This window comes from Lepus europaeus, chromosome 14 (genome assembly GCF_033115175.1).
Source record: "Lepus europaeus isolate LE1 chromosome 14, mLepTim1.pri, whole genome shotgun sequence".
Taxonomy (NCBI): domain Eukaryota; kingdom Metazoa; phylum Chordata; class Mammalia; order Lagomorpha; family Leporidae; genus Lepus; species Lepus europaeus.
This window is the reverse complement of record NC_084840.1, coordinates 37,640,834-37,653,661: the sequence shown is the minus strand read 5'-3', so window position 1 is coordinate 37,653,661 and position 12,828 is coordinate 37,640,834. Positions and strand designations below refer to the sequence as shown.

Below are 12,828 nucleotides of genomic sequence, written 5' to 3'. Positions count from 1 at the left end.
TTCCTTCTCTTTTTTTTTTTGTTTTTTAAGATTTTTATTTATTTGAGAGGTAGAGTTACAGAGGTACAGACAGAGAGAAAGGTCTTCTTCTATTGGTTCACTCCCAAGATGGCCACAATGGCCGGAGCTGTGCTGATCCGAAGCCAGGAGCCAGGTGCGTCTTCCTGGTCTACCATGCGGGTGCAGGGACCCAAGGACTTGAGCCATCTTCTGCTGCTTTCCTAGGCCATAGCAGAGAGCTGGATTGGAAAAAGGGCAGCCAGGACTAGAACCGGTGCCCATATGGGATGCTTGTGCTGCAGGCAGCGGATTAACCTACTGTACCACAGCGCCGACCCCTCCCTCTGTCTCTGATTCTCTTTCAAATAAAGTATCTGTAAAAAAAATTTAGTTCAATGTAGCCTTTACATTTTTGCTTTATTTTTTAAGCCTGACTTACTAAAACATTTTGAGACTGACAAAGTTCCTCTTTAATGTGTCTGTGATAGACTGATGCTCCTTATTATTGCTTTTCTCTGGGGAGATCAAGGTGTCGTAGCATGAAACGGTTAGAGGGAGGGCTTCAGGGAGACCAGGTTCCCTTCCTGTGTTTGAACTGCTTTCTTTTTGTTTACTGGCTGAGCACCTGAGTTTGTAAATGTGTAAGTTAGGGACAGCGCATTTTTGTGAGGATTAAATAAATGTTCATTCAGTATATGGTAGCTTTTTAAAAAATATATATATATATATATGTATACACACACACACTAAGCTGTTTTGCCCAGTTTCATAATGTGGGGTTCGCTGTCCTGTATTAGATAGGTGATTAAGGACCAGTACTGAACTTGCAGAAGACAAGCTTGCAGTACGTTCTCCTTGCTGGGCTGCTTGCTGGCGTTTACCTTGAGAAGATGCATTGAGCTGCATATCATGATTGTATACTTTTCTAAGTAATGTCACACTTGGAGAAAAATGTGCAAAATATGTATTTTAAAGTTCTTCTTGCCAACGTAACTGTGATGTCTTCTGCTTTGGATGGTATTGATCTCTTTTGCTTAAGACTGAGATCCTTAGTTTTGCACGTTTCCTTCACAGGGCAAAAGGACAAACTTACGCAAAACTGGTTCAGAGAGGATTGCTCATGGGATGAGGGTGAAGTTCAACCCTCTTGCTTTACTTCTCGATTCATCTTTGGAGGGAGAGTTTGACCTTGTGCAGAGAATTATTTATGAGGTATGATCATGAATTTCTTAAAGATGACCTTTATTTGAATAATTAGAAGGCTACTCGAGAGAAGCTGTATGTTTAAATGTCCTTTGGGGTTGTGGGGTGGTGGAGGACCCTCTGGGCACGGTTCAGTGCTGGCCATGCTGTTTGGAAGGTGGGGCTGTGCTGTTGTGACGTGGTGAGAGCTTTTCCTTCATGGGGTGACCCTTGCTGTTCTCTAAGAACAATACCGGGTGAAGTTACAGAGGCGGTCCCTGCTCTTGAGGCGCCTACTGTTTAAAATATTTTTAGTTGACCTTTTCTTCTTCCTCATGGCAAATGTAACTTCTACTTAGAAACTCATTTGTGGTGGGAAGTTGGGTGGATAAATAAACAAAAATGAGTATAAGGATATAGTTTCTGGCACTGCTCTTCCAATTTTTTTTATTTAAAAAACTCCTTTTTATAGTGAGTAACTACTTAATGTGGCTATTTTGTCTTATTGCTAGAAAATTGTTCTTAATATAGTTTTCTTGGCTCCTGTAGGTTTTAATTATGATTTAGAAAAATGCTGCGAAAGTCTATTTATATTCTCTTTTACCCCAATAAACCAATAAGTCGTGACAATTCAGGTGACAAGAGACTAGAGTGATGCTAGTCTTCTTACTGATGTTACAGGTTGATGACCCAAGCCTGCCCAATGATGAGGGCATCACAGCCCTTCACAATGCTGTGTGCGCAGGCCACACAGAAATCGTGAAGTTCCTGGTACAGTTTGGGGTCAATGTCAATGCTGCCGACAGCGATGGATGGTAAGAGCTTTTAAACCCCAGTCAGACGGCACTTATGGGCGTCTGCTGTGTCAGCAGTAGGTGAGGAGTGTGTCTGTGTATGTCCTTAAGCTGCTGTCTGTCTGGAGAACGGGGGTATCTGTTGAAGAATTAGCATGTGCTCGTGAAACAGTCATCTCATTCCTGTTCTGGAAGTAGAGGAGTTTTGAAAAGTAGAGCAATTGAAGAATAAGAGGGAACATCGCAAGTGGTGCAGCTAACTCGTGTGCATCAGTGAGTCTGAGAAAGGCTGATTGGAAGCAAGGTCTCCCCAGCCCCTGGAAAAGTCCAAGTTAATATGCCAGTGTCTCTTGTACGACTCCAAGAGGGGGTTGTAATTTGCAACATTTTACAAATACATTTGGCCATTAAATCCATTTTTCATGAGATATTTTGTGATGCCTGCATTGCATATTGGAGTGTCTGGGTCTGAGTCCTGACTCCACTTCCAGTTCTGGCTTCCTGCTCATGTGCCCCCTGCAAGGCAGTTGGTGGTGACTCAAGTGTTAGAGCCAGGTGGAATTCCAGGCTTCTCATCTCTGCCTGATCCAGTCCTGGCCATTGCATAGACTTGGGGAGTGAACCAGCAGATGGGATCGTTCGTTCTTTTTCTTTGCCTTTCAAGTAAATAAATAAAATAGAAAGCATGTAGTAAAAAAAAAAATAACCTAGGGACATGCGCTATGGCATAGTGGGGTAAAGCCTCTGCCTGTGATGCCAGCATCCTGTATGGGCTCTGGTTCAAGCCTGGCTGTTCCACTTCTACTCCAGCTCCCTGCTAATGTGCCTGGAAAAGCAGTGAAAGATGGCCCAAGTGCTTGGGCCCTGCACTCAGGTGGGAGACCCAGAAGAAGCTCCTGGCTTTGTGCTGGCCCAGCTCTGGCTGTTGTGGCCATTTGGAGGGTGAACCAGCAGATGGAAGACCTCTATCTCTGTCTCTCTCTCACCCTCTCTCTGTAACTCTCTTTCAAATAAACAAATCTTAAAAAAAAAAATCTGTAGTCATAGTCACCAAAATAATAACGGGAATGGGGATGAAAAACATTTTTTAAGGTTACCAAGTGAAATAAAATGAAGGGGAGGAAGGGACAAAGAAGTAGACCTGTGTATTTTGGAGCCTGACGTTCTCAAGTCCATCTCCTGAGTCTGGACAGTGGTACCAGCTCTTCTTCTTCCTTTTTATCTACCTATCTATCTGTCTATCTTTCTGTCTGCTTACCCAGGGTCATTTAAAACAAGACATTTGAAAATCTGGAGCAGATTCTTTTTAATGCTGTTATTACAAGTTCATGCTTAACTAGTTACCTAACCTAAATTGAAATGTGTATATTTTATAGTTTCTAGTCTAAATTGAATTGACAGTTTTTTAAATTAAAATTTAATTTCAGAAAACATTTGAGAAGCATAGGGGAGAGGGGCAAAGAGCGAGAGGGGGAGAGAGGGAGAGAGAGCGCGCCAGCTCTTGCTGCTTCCCAGGATTTGCATTAGCAGGAAGCTGGAGTCAGGAGCTGGAGGTGGTGATCGAAGCCAAGTCAACATGAACATCTAACTGGTGTCTTAACTGCTAGCCTAAACACTTGCCTGATAGCAGCTTTGAAAAATGTAAAGAGAACTCAAGTGCAACTTACTTTCTTCAGAATTGGTGGCAATAAAGGGATCTTCAAAGGCATGTGTTTTGAGTGAAGCCGTGTAATTTAAGGACTGTTGGCTCCTCCACTTTGGTAGAAATGATTAGTTTCTCTAGGACATAGAGCAAACTCCACTTATCCTGTTCTTAGGATTTATGAGTTTCATTTCTTTGGTTTTCTACACCCTTTGTCTAGTTCTAGCCCCAGCATAGTCCATTGTTCTGTGTTTTTTTTTTTCCTTCATGGCTGTAATTCTTTGATTGGCTCAGAGAAAAGGGCTGAGAGATTTAAGAACTTTCTAGCTATCTTTTCACAGCAGGAATCTTTGACTTTGGGCAAGCATTTCAAGCCCTGGCCGTGTCTCGCTTCACAGGACCCCGCTCCATTGTGCTGCATCGTGTAATAACGTCCAGGTGTGCAAGTTTCTGGTGGAGTCGGGGGCTGCTGTGTTTGCCATGACCTACAGTGACCTGCAGACTGCTGCAGACAAGTGCGAGGAGATGGAGGAAGGCTACACCCAGTGCTCCCAGTTTCTTTATGGTACGTAACCAGTAGACTAGATATACCGATGCCACATTCATTTTTCCTGAATTGCTGAAGTATAATTGGTTAAATATTTTTACTATTTGGAAAAAAAAAAATCTGCTATGTTGTATAAAATCCTGGGCATTGAAAATCCAGCAGCCATGGTGAGAGGTAACAATACAGCTTTTGTGCGCACTGCTAGAAACCACTGTTGTCAGGGATGTTTACAGCCACAAAACACAGTGAAGCAGCGTACGACCCTGTGATGTTCATGGTTCTGACCTCAGAAGATCTCTGCCCAGGCTCTGGCCCTTAGCGCATGGTGGTGTGTGTGTGTGAACAGGTGAGCAGAGCCCCTCCTTCCGAGGTGATAGACGGCAGCTGTGTGGGAGTGCGCATGCAAAACCTATTGTGGAGCTAGTTTTTTAAAATTTGTTTCTTGTTCTGTTGGTTTCAAGGTTATGGTTCTGATTGCTAACATCAGATCTGTGCCTTGAGAAAAATAGACTTGACGTTGTGCATGAATATATGTTCACTGGCACTGTTTTTAGGCATAAGGAAGATTTTAAAAGTTACAAGGCTTTGGAGTTGAGGTTACCTTTTCTTGTTGATCTGGCTTGAGAGAAGTTGGGAAGGAGGCGGCTCCAGGGCTGTGTGCTGGCCGGGGCTCCTGAGGTTGAGACGTGGACCCCTGCCCGCTCTGTTCATCCACTTTCCCTCGACCTCCAGGTCTGTTCCCGGGGTCAGGGTGTGAAGGGAATGTTGGTGGGGACTTTCGGCCTCACAGTCCCCTCACCGTCCCTCTCAGCTGTTGCTCATACTGTGGATGTTTATGACTACTTTTCAGTCATGTGGTGAACTCTGGACCATAGAGTATTTTGGTATGTTAACATACTATTTTTAAATTAATCTATTAATATATTTTTCTTTATTGGCCGTCTTGAACTATATTTACATGAAATATGAGTTTTAAAAGCATTAGGGGGGGCTGGCACTGTGGCGTAACAGGTTAAGCCTGCGCCTGCAGTGCCACCATCCCACATGGGCACCAGTTCGAGTCCTGGCTGCTCCTTTTCTGATCCAGCTCTCTGCTATGGCCTGGGAGAGCAGTAGAAGATGGCCCAAGTGCTTCGGCCCCTGCACCCAAAGCTCCTGGCTCCTGGCTTAGGCCTGAGGCAGTTGCTTCCATTTGGGGAGTGAACCAGTGGATGGAAGATCTGGCTCTGTCTCTCCCCACCCCCCAATTCTGACTTTCAAATAAATAAATCTTTAAGAAAAAAAAAAAAAGCATTAGGGACATTTGTTGAGAGGTTTTTAAAAATGTATGAAACACAGGGCTAGTGCTGTGGTGTAGTGGGTAAAGCCACCACCTGCAGTGCCGGCATCCCATATGGACGCTGGTTCGAGTCCTGGCTGCTCCACTTCCTATCCAGCTCTCTGCTATTGCCTAGGAAAGTAGTAGGAGGTGGCCCAAGTCCTTGGGCTCCTGTACCCGTGTGGGAGACCTGGAACAGGCTGCTCGCTCCTGGTTTCAGATTGGCTTGGCTCCGGCCATTGCGACTAGTTGGGGAGTGAACCAGTGGATGGAAGACCTCTCTCTCTGTCTCTCTGTCTCTGTGTCTGTCTCTCTGTCTCTGTGTCTGTCTCTCTGTGTCTCTGTCTCCTTCTCTTTGTGTAACTGACTTTCAAATAAATAAATCTTAAAAATACAAAACAAAGAAGTATGAGATGCCATACTGCAAATGTCAAGAGTGCTTATGGCCGAGATGTGCAGTGTAAATCATAGAGGTCACAGGTCAAACCCAGGCCAGAAGCGAGCCCAGTTTGGGAACCAGAACGTGACCATGTCCCATGATGGCATCTGACGCCCTCACACCTGTGGTAACTGCTGCTGGGAAGTGTATCAGTCCTTGTTTTTTAAAAATACTTACATCGTAGGCCAGCGCCGTGGCTCAGTAGGCTAATCCTCCGCCTGTGGCACCGGCACACCGGGTTCTAGTCCCGGTCACTGCGCCGGATTCTGTCCCGGCTGCTCCTCTTCCAGGCCAGCTCTCTGCTGTGGCCCAAGAGTGAAGCTCCTGGCTTCAGATAAGTGCGGTGCACCCACCGCAGCGGCCATTGGGGGGTGAACCAGTGGCAAAGGAAGACCTTTGTCTGTCTCACTGTCCACTCTGCCTGTCCCAAAAAAAAAAAAAAAAAAAAAAAAAACTTACATCGTTTGTATATGAATTTAAAATAATGTTTTTGGTTTGGGCTGCTTTTGACACTTAGCATAAATCATGCTGGTGACTCTGTGGCCTGCCTCGTTCATTCAGCATTGTTTTTGTGAGTCCCTCATGTTACATGTGGCCATGGTTTATGTTCCCTGTGCTGTGCCATTCTATTTTGTGACTATTGCACAGATAATTCTTCTATCTTCAGAGGACACAGGGCTGTTTTCTCCTTGCAGGCCTCCCTCTGAGCCTGTTGTGTGTGTGTGGAGTTGGCGGGGGGAGGGGGGCACAGAGCCAGGGACTTCCCTGCTCCTTACTCTTTGACCCCTAGTGGATCTGGAGTGGCTGATGGCCTCCTTAGTGGCTGCCCCAGTTACCAGTGACATCGAGCATGTCTTCAGACCCCTCAAACATTTTTGCACAGAGTAATTTGCAGCTTTTAATCTAAAACAAATAATGAGAAATGTTCTTCCATCCTTGATGGTTTCTCAGAAGCTGAGACTCGGGCTGGATGTTGTAGCACTGGCATCCCATATGGATGCTGGTTCAAGCCTTGGTTGCTGCACTTCTGATACAGTTCCTTGCTAATGGCCTGGGAAAAGCATCAGAAGATGGCCCAAGTTCTTGGGCCCTTGCCACCCACGTGGGAGATCCAGGTGGAGTTCCAGGCTTCTGGCTTTAGCCTGACCCAGCCCTGGTCGTTGTGGCCATCTAGGGAATGAACCAGTGAAATGGAAGATCTCTAATTCTGCCTTTCAAGTAAATACAGTAGATCTTCAAGCAACAACAACAAAAAGTTGGGACTCCAGCTCTTATTTTGCATATACTTAGTATCCAGAGTTTCTTTTGGTTCACCCAAACCTGCATCCCCATTCCAAGAGGTAATGCATCTGTCCAGCTTTAGAACTTGGTGGAATTCGTCACAGCAAGTTGTACTGCCCCTGCGAATCTGGCTGATTTAAACAGACAAGTTGGGAACTCACCTGGCCTTTATATTGACAGAGCCTTCTTTGGGAAAGGAACGGCCTCATTTTTACCTCGAGTTGGTTATACTCCATGCGACATCATCATTAATTGATTTAGGAGTAACAAGGTCATAATTAATGGCTTAGTGCTCAGGGGAGTTGAAAATCTGTTCACATGCAAGCAGGTTTTGTCCTGACTTAAAAAAAAATCATGCAGGTGAGACTGTTGAACTCTGAGTTGTTGGCAGCCTTCTTGTCTGATTCCTTCCCTCCTCTGCTTTCTGCCTGATGTCTGCCAGTTGGTGGTGGTTGTTTCTTACGAGTGTTGCCCTGTAGGACAGATGTATCTGTGGAGAGAGGCAAAGCTGGAAGTGCCAGTTAACTTGGAAATCTGGTGTTAACTGGTGAGAAATCCCCTAGTTTATAAATTTCAATATCTTTTTAGAATTCTGCTTCTCACTATTTTAGAGCTAACCATATAAAGACTTTCATCATGTTCAAAATGCCATATTTCTGCATTCTAGCATTTTCTAGGTTTTTTTCTTTTAAATTAATCGAATAACAGTCAAGCACTTCTGATCATTTGTCTCTGCTGTTTTAGGTGAAGAATGTTCTCAGAGTTCCTTAGTCATGTAGAAGTAGGCTGAAATGTGACAAGCGTAATTTACTTTAATAGTCGGGGACCGTTCTGTTTTTAGTTCCTAGGCATTTGTGTTCTGAATGAGGCCACGCTGAGAGCTGCTTTGGAGAGGAGGCAGCGCTCGTGTGTCTCCCGTGTGTTCCCGGAGCACTGCTGGCTTCCACCCTCCCCGCAACCCCGGGAAGTGCATTTGCTGACAGTTCAGTGCGCTCACTCCAGCCAACACCCGTTTCTTGCCATTTTGTTTCCCATGGTGATTTCAGGAGTACAGGAGAAAATGGGCATCATGAACAAAGGCGTCATCTACGCACTGTGGGACTATGAGCCTCAGAACGACGACGAGCTGCCCATGAGAGAAGGCGACTGCATGACGGTCGTCCGCCGGGAAGACGAGGACGAGATCGAGTGGTGGTGGGCACGCCTCAGCGACAGGGAGGGCTATGTGCCGCGCAACTTGCTGGGGGTAAGTCATCCAACACGCGGCGTGTTTTCACGTGTGACAGAGGAAGCTTCGCAAAACCTGCTCCTGTTGCAGGCACATTGCAACTAGTAAGATGTGGAATTTACAGTTTCCCCACATCTTAGGTTCAGACCCAAAGCCACATTCCAGTGATTGTATCGTGCTCCGTGGTGGATGTTTGCCAGCCGTCAGGGTCCTGTCTGCATTTATAAACAGACTGAAGGTAACTGGATAATGCGAGCAGAATCGAGCTTGTGACTTTTTTTTTTTTAAGATTTATTTATTTAAAAGGTAGAGTCACGGGGTTGGGGGTGGGAGAGATATCTTCCACCCGCTAGTTTACTCCCTAGATGGGTGTAGGGGCTTGAGGACTTGGACCATCTTCCGCTGCTTTTCCAGGTACCTTAGCAGGGAGCTGGATCGGAAGAGGAGCAGTCAAGACCCGAACTGGTGCCCATATGGGATGCTGGCACTACAAGCAGTATCTTAACCCCATTATACTACAACGCCAGCTAGAGCTTGTAATATGTGAAATAAACTTTAAGTCTATCTAAAATAGGATTTGTATATATGGAAAAACTTATAGCAGGGCATTAAAGACAACATCTCTTGTTCTTTGTTATTTCATTGTCAGAAAAACCAAGAAAATAACAAATTGTACAAGTCCATATCAGCCAATTAACACTTCTGTATTAGCACAGGGGGACTGTTATCGTCAGGTAACGATTCCCAGGAGTATTTTCAGAGAAAAGGCTAGTGTGTGGTGGGACGGAGGAGGAAAGGTGAGAGGAATGTGTCTCAAGACTTTGCCTCGTGCTTTCTCATAGATGCAGGTGTCCTGCCAGGGTTTACGCGGTACAGAGTGTGGGAGTGGGAAGGAGAGAGAGACATGATAAGGCAACCAGAGAGATTGAGAGAGAAGTTTACAGGTTAGACAAGTGCTTGCAGAGCGTGCTATTGGTGAGGAGGTGAGGCAGGGCTGAGGGAAGGCTGGCGGGAATGCACAGTGCATAGCATGTGGGTCGCGGCAGTGGCCTCCAGGCCTGCGGGTGCACCTGCAGCGCTTCCTGAGGTGATGGGCAGCGGAGGGCGGGAGGAGAGTTGGAGAAGCCTGCCTCCTTGATTGCTGTGAGGATGGCACCCGGCTCTGGTGCAGAGCAGTGTGGGCAGGCTGGGTGTTTCAGGGGCACACAGATGTGGTCAGTCCTTGCACAGAGCTCGTGTGCTGGTGCCTGGGCCGGGGGCAGGATTCTGCCTACGAGTGTGCTGCCACGTGGGCTTTTCTCTCTGTGCAGGTCCCGGCTTCCTGGGAGACTCCAGTGCTGGGCCCCTGCTGTCTGCACTCAGACCAGTGTCTTCCTGACTCCCCCTGCCCCACTGTTGCTAGTCTAACGTGCAGTGCGAATGAGTTCGTGCATCTTAACTGCTGCTTTTCTCATAGCACAATTTTTTTATGAAACAGACATTTGGGGCTCAGACGTATTCATTTTGTGATCATAACACAAATAGTAAAGAACAATGGAAATGGGGAAAAACAGACTAAAAGGCTTTTTTAAAAATGTATTTATTTAAAAGGCAGATTAGAAGAGAAAGATCTTCAATCCACTGGTTCACTTGCTAAATGGCTACAACAGCTGGGGTTTGGCCAGACAGCCAGGAACCTGGAACTCCTTTAGGGTACCCATGTGTGTGCAGGGGCCCAGACACTTGGGTCACCTTCTGCCACTTTCCCAGGCAGTTAATAGGGAGCTTGGTCAGAAGTGGGGCAGCCAGGTCCTACAGGCAACAGCTTACCCTGCTATGCCACAACGCTGACCCCTAAGAGGAGCCTTTTCAAAAAGGTTTCCGATAGCTAGAGGAAAAGTAAAGCGTTTCTCTGTCAAGCCCCCGTGTGCTTCTGCAGGGTCTGCAGCGCCCTAGTGAACGCCTGCGGGAAGCGAGCGCCTCTTAACAGCCTGTGTCAGCCAGCGCCCTGCCTCCCGCAGCTCACGGTGTACAAGAAGCTGTGAGACAGGCGTAGTGCAGGGTGGCTGCCTCAGGCTCATGCACTGCATCACTGCACGGGGTGTGCGTCACCGCACGGGGTGTGCGTCACCGCTCTTGGGTAGCGGGAACACCTGAGATCTGTCATCTTAGCAGTTTTCAAGAAGCCTGTCCGCTGTGGGCCTCATGAGTGAATTTCATTTTCTCACCGGGGGTTTGTCCCGGGTGGGGCAGCAGCAGGTAGATGCCCATACCCGTGGGCCGGGCTAGAGGTGGCCCTGTAGCCACCAGCAGACCTCTGGGTCTCCCGGCGCGGGTCTGTCTGGTTGCCAGTGTGCCCACACAACATTAACAAAGGGCAAATGCAGAAACGTTGAGGATTTTACTCCGAAGCCCAGACAGTGTAGACGCTGGCCTGGCCACGCATCTGCCCGGACGGAAAAGTCTGCCTTCAGCGCCTCGACCCCGCCATCTTCTCCTGGAAGCCTGGCTGTCTTTGAGGGAGCTCCTTTTCCCTCCTGTGTCATGGGCAGAGGGTTTTTGTTTTGCTGTGGGTTGAATTATTTGATTTGCACCTGGCTTCTCTACTGCAGCCCTTGGCCAGCCCTCCCCTCTCGTGCTCTTGTTGGGGAGAACACGAAACCCCAGAACTCCGAAGCTAAGAACACCTATCCTTCCTTAGTCTGTGTCTTGTATTTTGGCGTTTTATCCCTGCCAGTCTCGAGTCCCCAGTATTAAGTTCCATTGTGAATAAAGTTGAGAGACTTTAATCTTCTTAGTTTTCTCCAGTAGTCATGAAAACCCCAGTTGCTTGCGCATACTTCAGAAAGTTTGTGGAAAGTTGAATTAACAGACAAGTTTGTTCTGGTGCATTTTTGGAGTCCATTCAGTTTTTTCATCATAAACATTTCCCATGAACTCTGTACCTTGTGGCATATTGCAAACCACTGTGAGCAATTTGTCTTCCTCGTTAGACTTGATTTATAGCTTAACAAGCTGTACGGATGGATTGATCGCTGGAGCAGTCATGGGCTTTTATGTCATTGTTCTGTGGTCTTGTCACTGGCTGGAGCCCTGCGCTGAGTCACTGATAAGAACATTGCTAAATGTGAGTGTTTGTACATTTGGGCATAGCGTATCTTTTTTTTTTTTTTTTTACTTTCCTTCCTGTGACACCTTCCCTCCTGGCGTACTTTTGAAATTTTGTTACGCTCCCACTCACCCACACGTCTGTAAACCTGCCCCAAACTCTCTTACAGCTGTACCCAAGAATTAAACCAAGGCAAAGGAGCCTGGCCTGAAGCCGCAGCCTTCTACTCCATGAAGAATTAAGCTTTGCTGTCACTAAGAAGCAATAGAACTGTTTCTGGCGACAATTCCGTGAGACTCATTTAAAGGACAGCGCAGCAGGAAAGCAAGGAAGAATGCGTCCTGGAGGAAAGTGAAGGGTGGAGGACTTCACGAGCGGCGCGTGTTTGGGGTGAAGTGGGGTGTGGACGCACGCAGCCCGCGCTGTGCTGGCAAAGCTGCCCCCATAGAGCGCTCGGAGATACACAGCGCCCGTCTTGTTTTCTGCAAGAAATAGGACCATTTACTGGGTGTTGGGAAATCAGCTGTCGTGCTCAGTGGGCATTTTCAGTGCCTGTCCCTGTCCCACCTCTTGCCAGAAAGTGCCGGTGTTACCATCTCCAACTGCCCACAGCGCCAATGGACCCTCCGGGGCTGTGCACGAGGGCTCAGGGGCACCCTGCGCCTGTATACCGTTGGACTGCTCATCAGTGAGCAATACCTTCCTATCTGAGTTCTTGTAGCATTTTAAGAATTAAACATGTATTTGAAATACTGAAACTAAGCTACACTACCTAATCTAAACAGATTTAGATTTGTTTTTAGGCTGAACTTGGATCTGTATTTATTGTCTTTTGTATCTTGGGAATTAGAAACTTGTTAGAGGCTTACCCGTACTATTTGTCAAGATCATAGCTGACCTGAAAAACAGTTGTAATAAAATTCAGCTTTTTGACTCAGAGCCGTTCACTGGTCTGCATTTTTGATGTGATAAGCAGCCTTGTTTAAAGGCTTAAGTTTTTTAGAATTCCTCAATTTCAGTCATGAGTGTGAGTGGGGTTTTTTTTTTTTTTTTTTTAAAGATCTTAGAGACCGTGATGATTGAAGCCTTTTTATTCCTTTTACCTAGAGCTTTTGATAGGTGAGTGGCCTCATTTTGTTTTCTCATGGAGTCACATGCCTTAATTTATGGGGTGAAAACTTGTGTAGTCTCTACATTGTTTATTAATGTTACTGAGTTTGTGCCTTGTTCTGGAAGCTGTTTTGTTTTAATGGAACTTTTTTTTTAATGGCAGACACAAATGAAAAACCATTGTGTAAGGTCTCTTTCT

The 12,828-nt window shown here is 46.4% G+C and overlaps 1 protein-coding gene across 2 annotated transcripts in view; it reads left to right on the top strand.

Moving 5' to 3' along the window:
- Positions 1-12,458, top strand: part of TP53BP2 (tumor protein p53 binding protein 2) — a 70,233-nt gene extending 57,775 nt beyond the window's left edge. For both annotated transcript variants that reach the window (XM_062210442.1, XM_062210441.1), the window contains exons 14-18: positions 1,075-1,212; positions 1,864-1,997; positions 4,017-4,183; positions 8,250-8,449; positions 11,689-12,458. In XM_062210442.1, the coding sequence (XP_062066426.1) occupies positions 1,075-1,212; positions 1,864-1,997; positions 4,017-4,183; positions 8,250-8,449; positions 11,689-11,730 (681 nt within the window). In that variant the 3' untranslated portion in view covers positions 11,731-12,458. The remainder of the gene's footprint in view (positions 1-1,074; positions 1,213-1,863; positions 1,998-4,016; positions 4,184-8,249; positions 8,450-11,688) is intronic.
- Positions 12,459-12,828: the final 370 nt, after the last annotated feature.